The following is a 9,997-nucleotide window of genomic DNA, read 5'->3' as shown; positions in this document are numbered from 1 at the left end:
TGCATTATATAGGTCGTTACACAAAATTTTGAAACTAATATTCAGAATATATCTATATATATTAGCACTTCAGAATGAGATTTATCTGCAATGAATATTAAAGCACCAACATTACAATTAGTCATTCAAAAATAAATATATTTCAAAATCAGAAGAAAGTGAATTATCTTGCATTTCTGCTAGCTTCATGGTTTGCATAACAGCTGCATTTTCAAGAGCCATCTGATATTTTCTGTTTATTGTGAACACTAATTTTCATTTTAAAACTTTGAATGAAGATGGAAAGAGGAAAAACTGTTTTAAAATTTAATTTGCCTAACAATTTTTATGTTTGCAAGACAAAACAGAGGGAGTTTTTAAACTTCAAAACCTATTGTTTACTTCTGAAAAGTAGTGCGGTTTATAGAGAATTGCGTTATATAGGTCTGCGTTCTAACGGTCTTGTACTGTGTATATATATATATTTTTTTGATGAAAAATATTGTCATGAAAATTATTGCTAAGTGGAGAAATATGTATGGGTCGCCGAAATAAATTTGAAATAGAGATAGAAAAAATAATAATAACAGTTAAATGCAAAGAGAGATTCAATGTATTGTAATGAATACTCACACCAAAAGTTCTTCATTTTTGAATGTAAAAATCGTAAGTAAATCACAGCTTAATCAAGAGATGCAGGTGGCATATTTAAAATAAAATAAAGTGGAATAGAGACCTAAGGTATCGCAGAAAATTACCACATCTTTTCAAAAGGTTAAAAGTCCCTTTTCCAAGGCTGCAAACGCTTGTACTGCAAGAAAGCAAAAATATTAGGGGGAAAATTGAAAGTTATTATGGAAAATCCAAGCAAATAATCGTGTTTGGCAAAGGAAAATTGGAAGAAAATGTTACCATAATATGTTTATCAGTAATTAAAATTGACAATGAAGATAGGAGGGACATAGTCAAACTGAAAGGAAGAGTGGGGAACTCCAAACCCTTCTTTTTACGTCCCCAAAACTGAACTGGAAGTGAGTTTTTAAAATTTAAGTTTTGAAAAAATCCCGGAAAAATGTTCTCAAACCCCATCATTTAGCCTAACGTCATTAAAGATGGTCTACGCCTGAGTATTGACTGCAATTTCGAAAAACCATGAATGCTCCCAACGTAACCTCCGAGAAACGCCCTCTCAATTAATCATTCATCCTCACTCAAGGTCGAATAAATTTCTTCTTTTAGACTTTAATTTTAAAAAATACTCCCTGAGTTGTCCCGAAACTGTCGTCCTCCAAATATTACCGAAGATCCTCAAAAATTTCATTGTTAAGGCTTCAATTTAGAAAATTTTCGGGGGAGATATCTCCAAAAACCTTTTACCGCTCTAACAGTATTAATAAATCGTATACTATTGCTTTGATTGAATTTCACTTTTGAAAATTTGCCAGGGAAAGACTCCGAATCTCTCCACCCATTAACAAAAATCTTCTAAAACTGCGGTTTCTACGGACGAAATTTTTTTCGAGAAAATGCCCCTCTCTCTCTCGCCAACATCATCGAAAAATGTCTTAAATTTCGCTTTTAGTGCTTCAATTACGAAACATTTCTGGTCACGAACCCCTTCAACCCCCCCCCCCCCCCTTCCTTTCATCGAAGATTGGCTTAAATCATGTTTTCGGAGTTTTGGTTTCAAGAAACTGGCGGTACATTAAATTTTAACAAAAAAAAGTCTACAATCGCGTTTTTAAGACTTCAAAATTTCAAAAAATTTCGATGGGGGGGGGGCTGCATCTCTCATCCCCTTAATATCACCATAGATCGTCTAAAACTGCATTTTTTGATCTACAATTTTCAAATTTTTCCCCCGGACTTCCCTTTGCGTGTCACAATCAGAAATAATTCACAATTGGGAATGCGTGCTTGAAGTTTGCATTTTGAAAAACTATAGAGCGATGACCCCGAGTCTCTTCCTCCCTTAACACCACCATAGATGGTCTAAAACTGCTTTTCAAATAACATACTTGAAAATTCCCGAGGGAGAGCCCCTTTTCTGAACATAATTAAATATAACGTACGATTGTGTTGGGAACTTAAATTTGGAAAAATTATCGGTAGAGGCTATCCTGGAACTCCTCTCCCCTTCCTCCCAAACTTAAAACATAGTTTAAAACGGCGTTTTTATGTCTTCAAATTGCGAAATAATGCAAGAAGGTAGCCCTCTGACGCCCCCTTATTCTGATTGCATATTATCCTTACGATTATTTATATCGCTAGTACTAAGGTCTAGTAATATGACTATCCCTGCTAAACCATAAGCCAAATCTCTCTCTCTGCACATTCGAACATGCGTTTGAAAAAATTAAGGGGCCCGCCAAAAGCGTACTAACCCCCCCCCCCCCCCCCAGTTTTTTGAAATAGCGACGGTCCTGGTACTCTTTCCAAAATTTAATGATCGTGTCTCTTTTTCAATGAAAGGAGCATCACAGACGGCATGGAGTTGGTGTCCATTTCAAAGCTGGATCAGAAGATTTGATTTCTTTTCAATATCTTATAAATTTTCTGGAAGTAGCTCAATTCTGCATGATGAATACATGTGACAGTGATGAGAGGGAGGGAGGTCAAAAATGTTTTATTGCGTGTAATAATTCTGACCAGTTTGCTCTAGCCTTTCATTGATTCATTTGCACCTTGACCATTGTTAAGAACTTGTTTTGAAGTTCCCCCAATCGACAATTAATATATTTTCTTCATTAACTAGCTTAAGCTTATGAAGAATTTTTCATTTCACTTTACTCTCATCTTCTCTACCATTTTTAAACTGATTGTTTCAATTTATCATTACATGATTTTTATTAAAACTTTCAGTGATGTTGATTTTCGCAGATGGAAGTAGAACAGTCTGTTCTTAAGGTGTTTAAATTATTTTTCTTAAATCATATTTACTTTCTTCCATATTTGATATGTATAGAAGAATATTTGATTCGTTAAAATTCTCGAGTTCTGATTTTCGATGTGTGCAGAATAGCTGAATCCATTTTTGAGGATTTCCGAAAAATATCTGTCATGGTGTGCGTGATCCTTCTTTTTTTGGCTATGTGACTTCAATTTTGGAAAACTTCCAGGAGAGCGCCCCCACTGTAACGCCAGAATGACACCCTCTTTATCATCAAGAGTCATCTAAAACTGCGTTTCTAGTAATGCAATTTTGAAAAATTTATTGGAGAGAGCCCCTGATTTCCCCCCTCTTTCCTTAACACGATCAAAGACAAACCTAGAATTGCGTTTTTGGAGTATCAGTTTCAAAAAATTGCCGGGGGAATGGCACCGAAATTCGCCTTTCACTAACAATTATCAAGATATATCAAAACTGCGTTTCTAAAGCTACAAGTTCGGAAATTTAAGTGGAGCGTCCCTCTCCCTCTTCCCACTCTCGTCAACATTATTAAAAAGTCGTCTTAAATTTGGTTTTTAGGGCTTTAATGTCGAGAAAATTCCGGAAGAGCTTCCAAAAACTCTTTTTCTTAACGTCACAAAGGTCGGCTACAATTGCTATTTTAGAACTTCAATTTCAGAAAACTGCTTGTCCCCCAACCATAGATAGCGTTGATAAGACTTTAATTTTGAAAATTTCCCAGGGGCGAGCCTTAGGATCTCTTCTTTCCTTAACATTACCACAGATAGTCTAAAACTGCGTTTTTTGAACTACAATTTTGAAAACAAAGTAAAGCCCTCCTTAACACAACGGTAGACTATTTACAATTGCGCTTTTAAAGTTTCAATATTGAAAAATTACTGGGAAGGGGCCACTAAACCTTTTATTCTCGTAACATCACCAGAGATCGTGTAAAACTGTGGTTTTAAAATTACAATTTCGAAATTTTTCTGGGGGACAAACTCCCCGGACTAGTAATGACTCCATCCCAAGCCAGAAAGTTGTCCCTGTAATTATTCATACGTTCCAAAAAAAAAAGGTGTAGCAAAATTGAGGGGTACCCAAAACTTGTTTACTTAAGGTTCACGTTTTAAAATTAGGGAAGTCAAGGCGGTTCAACAATCCAAGAACATTTCAGTTCAAATGGTATTTGTTAGTGCTACCCCCCAACCCCCCTCCCTGTAAATTTGTCTGTAAATTAAACTCTAAAAACTGTTATGTTTAACCCAATTCGAAAGCAGGAAAATTTTTGGGGGGGAATTTGCGCCATTGAGCTTGGGGGGGATGGACACCCCTGTACGTTTTCTCCGATTATACATACAATCACAGTATACATTTAAAAATTCACGCTTAAACTTTTGATGTGACCAGATTTTTATAACAAAAAATCGGGACTAGTGATTTCAATACCAGTATACCGGTATACCAAGTACCGGTATTTTGAGCTATTTTGAAATTTTGTAATACTGGTATTTGCTGTGGTAGAATACCAGTATTTTCGGTACTATCTTAAAAGAATAAATAGTTTTTGATTAAATAGTTTTCAGTTTAACTGATTAGATATCTACTGTTGTTTTAAATATTCGTTTCTTTTTCGATGAGACAGTACTAAAATCAATCTGTTGAAATAAAAATTTGGCTTAACAAAAGTAAGAATTTATAGAATATCAATCAGTATAAAAGTAGAGGAAAGATTACAAAATGATATTTTCATCACCATTGTAATTGTAATAACGAATGTGTTTGTGCAAAGAACAATTTATTCCAACCATCAATTGCAGCAATTCTTTGTGATATTTCATAAAAAATATTAGTCTCAACTGTACTGAATTTTGAAAAAAAAAAAGGGAGTTAGTACTACGAAAAGTAATTTGTTGTCACCGGTATTAGCGTGCTGTTCTGTCTCATTATTCAACTTTATGCCAAGCAAGATAATATTTGTTATGTCTTGAACAAAGAGGTAAGATGCAAAGAGGTAAGATATAATCAGTTGAACATATTTTCAGATACGTGAAGAATTTTGAAAAGAAAATGAAAAAAAAAACAAGAAAGAAACTAACAAGATCAAATGCATCATAAATTTAAAATTGTTAACAGTACCACCGGCCTGTATGAATTCAGTAAGAATATTTTTAATTGCAGGAAATTTTTTCACTAAAATGAATGCCAGGTTTAGTGACAATTATGTTTCTTGTTATTATTGATTTTTTAGTATGGTATTTGTTCCTTCATTTTATATTTGTTCACAATAAGTAAATAATGCACTTTTTGTACAAAATAAAAAATATGGCAATGAACAATTATGTTTTTGTATATTTTTATTTGGAAATTTCTAATGCCGGTATTCAGGTATCACGTTAAAAAGATACCGAAGACTGGTACTGTATTTTGGTCCGGTATTGCAATCTCCCTAGTTGGGACAAATGCCATCAAGCTGTGCCGATGTTTTTCAGAGGTTTAATATGTGTCCCCCCCCCCCCCCTTGTGCAACATGCATTTTTTTCTGAAATCATTGCAATTATTTTTAAATTATAAAATAGAAAGATTACTAAAGAATGAATAATATTTCTTACCCACAAAAGAACTTACTTTAAAAACTAAAGTGATGTCTACTGCAGAATCTTAATGCACACAACACACTTGGCCTTACTCCTACATAGGTATCCCGCAAATTTACTGTAAAAGCGATCACTCATAAGAAAATTTTTATTACCTCAAAAAATATAAAAATTACATGCATAAATACAATAGTTAATCTTGGTTGTAAAAATAGATTTTAAAGTTAACACTGAACACCCACAAAAGTGTTGAAACATCTTGATGAAGCTTTAACAGAAATGCTAGACATTAATGGAATACTGTGACACTTTGGCAGAACATTAGGGCCAGTGGGACTGTCCCTCCAAAATTGGGATAACTGGTCCCTTTATAAACTTTCAAGTTTTTCCTTGATAAGCATTTTTGAAAACATTTTTTTTTTTTTTTTTGGCAGTGGAGGGTGTAGTACGATAACCAAGTTGGCAAAAATGAAGCATTTGCTCAAAATAGCGGTGTTTGTTTTTGTTAATATTTGATATTTATTGTTTTAAAAATGTTCTAAAGTTTTGTCAAAATTGAGTCCCAATTTTTTGAAAGTTGCTACTCCGGCCCTGTTTTAATTATATTAATCTCCAGTTAATATTATTGTATTGATCAAGAGATTTATATATTGCATCTAGTACTTTAATTTTTTCCATACATATTTAGTAGCAAGTTATTATTGATTTTAAAGGAATTTTTTCATTTAAGATTTTACTATCTCTGTCGCTTTGTGAAAATATCAGTGTTGTGTTGTATTAATTTAGTTTAACTCTTTTTTTCACTTTACATATTTTCATACATTTTAATCAATAGATTAATTTCATGTTCTTCAAATGAGGTTCCCCCCCCCCCCTTTGTGACAGATATATTCACAGTTCTTTATAATGGAATAATAGTGTTTTTTAGATATGTAATTCTTTTATAGTGTATTTAGAAATATTTCATTTTATATGAGTACTTTACTCTTAGAAGTTTTTGTGTGCAAATTTTCAATGGATTTTCTTTTTCCCGCAATGTTTAGAGAAGAGAGACTGGAACGTCATGAACGAGCTGAACGCCATGAACGTATCGAACGTCAGAAAGAAGAAAGATCAGAAAAGGAAAGACAGCTGGATTGGCAGGATCAAGAAAGGCTGGAGAAAGAAGAAAGAGAGAGAGCTCAAGAGGCTGTACAGCAACATTTTGAAGAATCTTTGCGTTTGGCATTGCAGAAGGTTTTTTTTTTTTTTTTAATTTTTATTTAATCTGATTTGTTTGTATCAACTTTCATTTTGAAGCCTTGTTGTTAGAAATGAATATATTTTATAAAGAATTAGAGTGGATGGAAAAGCATAGGAATTTGATATCTACAGTAGAGAGTCAACAATCCGTACACCTTAGAACTAGAAACGGTGAAGATTTTAGGATTTGGCAGATTTCAGGGCCAGCAAAATAAAGATCATTGATTTGATTTATTAAAGCAGGATAGTAATGCAAACAAATGTACGAAATGCATACAAAAGCTATTTTTCATTTCTATTTTACTATCAGTAGCATAGCTAGGGTGGGACAGAGGGGCGGTCCGCCCTGAGCACCACTTTTTTGGGGGCAGAAATTTGGCATTTCTGATGTGGAAATAAAATTTTATATAAGGAAATCATCTTAAAGGAGGTAAAGAAAAAAAAATCCCTTTGAAATAAAAGATTTTCTTATACTACTAGAACAAAAGTATTATGATACAAAATAGTTTCTCTTGTGGACATATCAGCACAATTGCTTATTTTCTCCTCCTTTTTGCCTCAAGTACAGACTGAGGAAACGGGCATGAGAAGTCGAGAGTTTACTTCAAGTCAAGTTTTTTTAACTAAAAGTTTTCTATAGAGATCCAAATTTCATTATCCATCAGTGCTGGATCTAGGAAGGGTAGCAAAATTGACCCCAGTCTCAGACAAAAACTTCTGAACATGCCAAATTTAAGTGTGGAGCCAAAGTGCAGATCAGAAAGGGGGCTCATGACCCACCTTGAGAAGGTCAAGGAGAGACAAAAATTGTGTTTTTAAGCCTCTCATTTCGGAAAACTTCTAGGGGAGAGTCCTCTTCTTAATGTCATCAAATATAAGTTAAAATTGCAGTTTCAGGACTTCAATTTTGATCATTTTTAGAAGAGAAATCTTCTTGACTTTTTAGATGGGGGGGGGGGGGGGGGGAAATGCATCCAAAGCACCACAACCTTTCCTTCCCTAACATCAACAATAAAACCGAATTGTGCATTTTTAGGCCTTCCACATTACCAAGCGACAGCATCCACCTTCCTCTCATAACGTCCCAAAATATAGCTTAAAATTGTGTCTTTATAGCTTCAATATCAAAAATACCTGACCAGGAAGCCATACAATAGTGGAATGATAAAAAAGAAAAAAAAAAAAAAACTAAGTAAGTAGCAATTGATAGAGCATAGTAAAACATGTTTTTGGGCCTATAAATTATTTGCCATGGTGTCCCTGTTTGCAAAATATGAGGTCTTCAAATTTTAAGAAAAGTGGCTAAATATAGAGAGTTTTGGTGAGATATGTGGAAAACGCCTTTCACTTGCAGAGAGTCAATTCTTGTGGTATTTCCGTTTCTTGCCAAGTCATTAAAATTTGCGAATTTTCTTAAATGTCAGCAGAATTACGGACCTTTTATCTCAATAATGAGAGCATAAAGTCAAATAATGTTTCAAAAATGTCTCAATATGCTCTTTCGATTGTTATAGCAATTGTCATATTTTGATTGTTATAGCAGCAGTCTGATATGCATTACATATCTTTGAAAGTCAAAAGATAAACACATATTTTGTTTGAAGATTTTAAAAAAAGTTACAGATCATGAAATAATTACCTAATAAGTACATTTATACAAATAGTGCAAATAGGCTTTGAGAAAATCATTGTTTTTCATTGTAAACATTATTTCTCCTGGTTTAATGCATTTAGGAATACAATTTCTTAATATGTAAAATAATTTTAATTAAAAGCCTCCAATAAAAAGACAAGTTCTGAAGTCTTTCCCAATCCTATTGTATTCCTTATTTTTGATAGTACAAATGCAAACAAAAATATTCTTTTAACATATTTCAATAAGACTTTTTCATAAAAATAATATTTATTGATTCTTCTACCATGAACTTGAAGTTTGATGAACACAAGAAACAATTATAATTTTAATTATTTTTAAGCAATTCATCATTTAATAATTTTTATTCAAGTTTAAGTTAAAAAAAAATAGGTACATCTTTGATGAAATTGTGCGACAGAGAGCTGAATCTTTTCAGTAAATGTCAAAGTATCATAATGTTATTCTGTAAATATGGTATCTAATGATTCAGCTTGTATTAAGTGTTTAATAAAATGGGAGTTTTATAGCATTAGATGTCAAAAAAGTAATTTTTCCTGATTTTTGGTCGGCTTTGGCAAATTGAAAGTGGTAAATGGAATTGAAATATATGTTAAGACCGTAAATAAATGCAAGCTTATTTTATTTATTAACTAGCTGCATTGCCCGGCTTCGCACAGTCTACCTCGGAAATAAAAGTAATGTCAAGTGACGCTTTCCCGTCAAAATAATCATTCTCAAAGAAAGAGAACGGCAAATCAAAAATTCCTGAATAAGTTAAATGCAACCCTCTATAAATACAACTAAAATCCTAAAAAAAAAAGGAAGAGGATAAATTGCCAAATAATAATCAAAAGGGGAAATGTTTACCTCAAAACAAAAACAAAATCCGAGAAAAAAAATGTGGCTACCTTCTGAAAGCTAATTTAAAATGAGATTGCACAAACAATAGTTTTCCGATATGAAAATATAGTTCCATTAGGCTTAAAAATGCTTTTTAATTTTTCCCCGGTGATTTTACAGCCTATTTTTTGGGAGGGGGAATTTATAGAAACTGAGTGAACTCTAAGGGTATTTTTCACGGGATTTTAAATGGCGCTAAATTTGAACTGGTCGAATAGTTATTTCGGTTAGAAAGAGCCATTTAATGCCATTTTCGGTTCTTAAAAATTAAAATTGGAATGGTTCGGTACTTTCTTGACATTTGAAAACCTCCCTACGTTCCTTCTTGGGTGCCCAATTACCTTCCCACCAAATTTGGTTGTGATCCGCCATAAACTGGATTTGTATAGGGAACATACACACACATTCTCTGTTTCATTTATATAGATGCGTAGCACTTCTACTCAAGTAAAAAAACTATCAATTAGTATTTAAAAGGCAGTATAGTATCAATATTACATAATTTTGCGTAATATTAAGAAAAATGTATGTCCACATTTTAAGCCGCATATATTTTCCTCTTTTTTGCTTTTCGGCTGGTTTCGTCCCTCTATATAAAACCTCTTTTAGTGGAAAAAACGAGGTATGTGAAAATGACTTTTTCAGTGTCTGTTAGCTTTTTATCTTCAAGCTCATTTTTTAGCATTGAAAATATGATTCCTTATTATCCCGAAACATGTCTCTGCCCTCTTATTGCTATCTGTGAAGTTTTAA

General features: G+C 33.1%; 1 protein-coding gene across 2 annotated transcripts in view; it reads left to right on the top strand.

Moving 5' to 3' along the window:
- The first annotated feature begins 6,356 nt into the window (after window positions 1–6,356).
- LOC129218022 (probable JmjC domain-containing histone demethylation protein 2C) overlaps window positions 6,357–9,997 on the top strand; it is a 76,505-nt gene continuing 72,864 nt past the window's right edge. For both annotated transcript variants that reach the window (XM_054852201.1, XM_054852200.1), the window contains exon 1: window positions 6,357–6,702. In XM_054852201.1, coding sequence (XP_054708176.1) covers window positions 6,439–6,702 — 264 coding nt within the window. In that variant the 5' untranslated portion in view covers window positions 6,357–6,438. The remainder of the gene's footprint in view (window positions 6,703–9,997) is intronic.

Source organism: Uloborus diversus, chromosome 3, assembly GCF_026930045.1.
Source record: "Uloborus diversus isolate 005 chromosome 3, Udiv.v.3.1, whole genome shotgun sequence".
Taxonomy (NCBI): domain Eukaryota; kingdom Metazoa; phylum Arthropoda; class Arachnida; order Araneae; family Uloboridae; genus Uloborus; species Uloborus diversus.
This window is presented reverse-complemented; position numbering and strand designations above follow the sequence as displayed.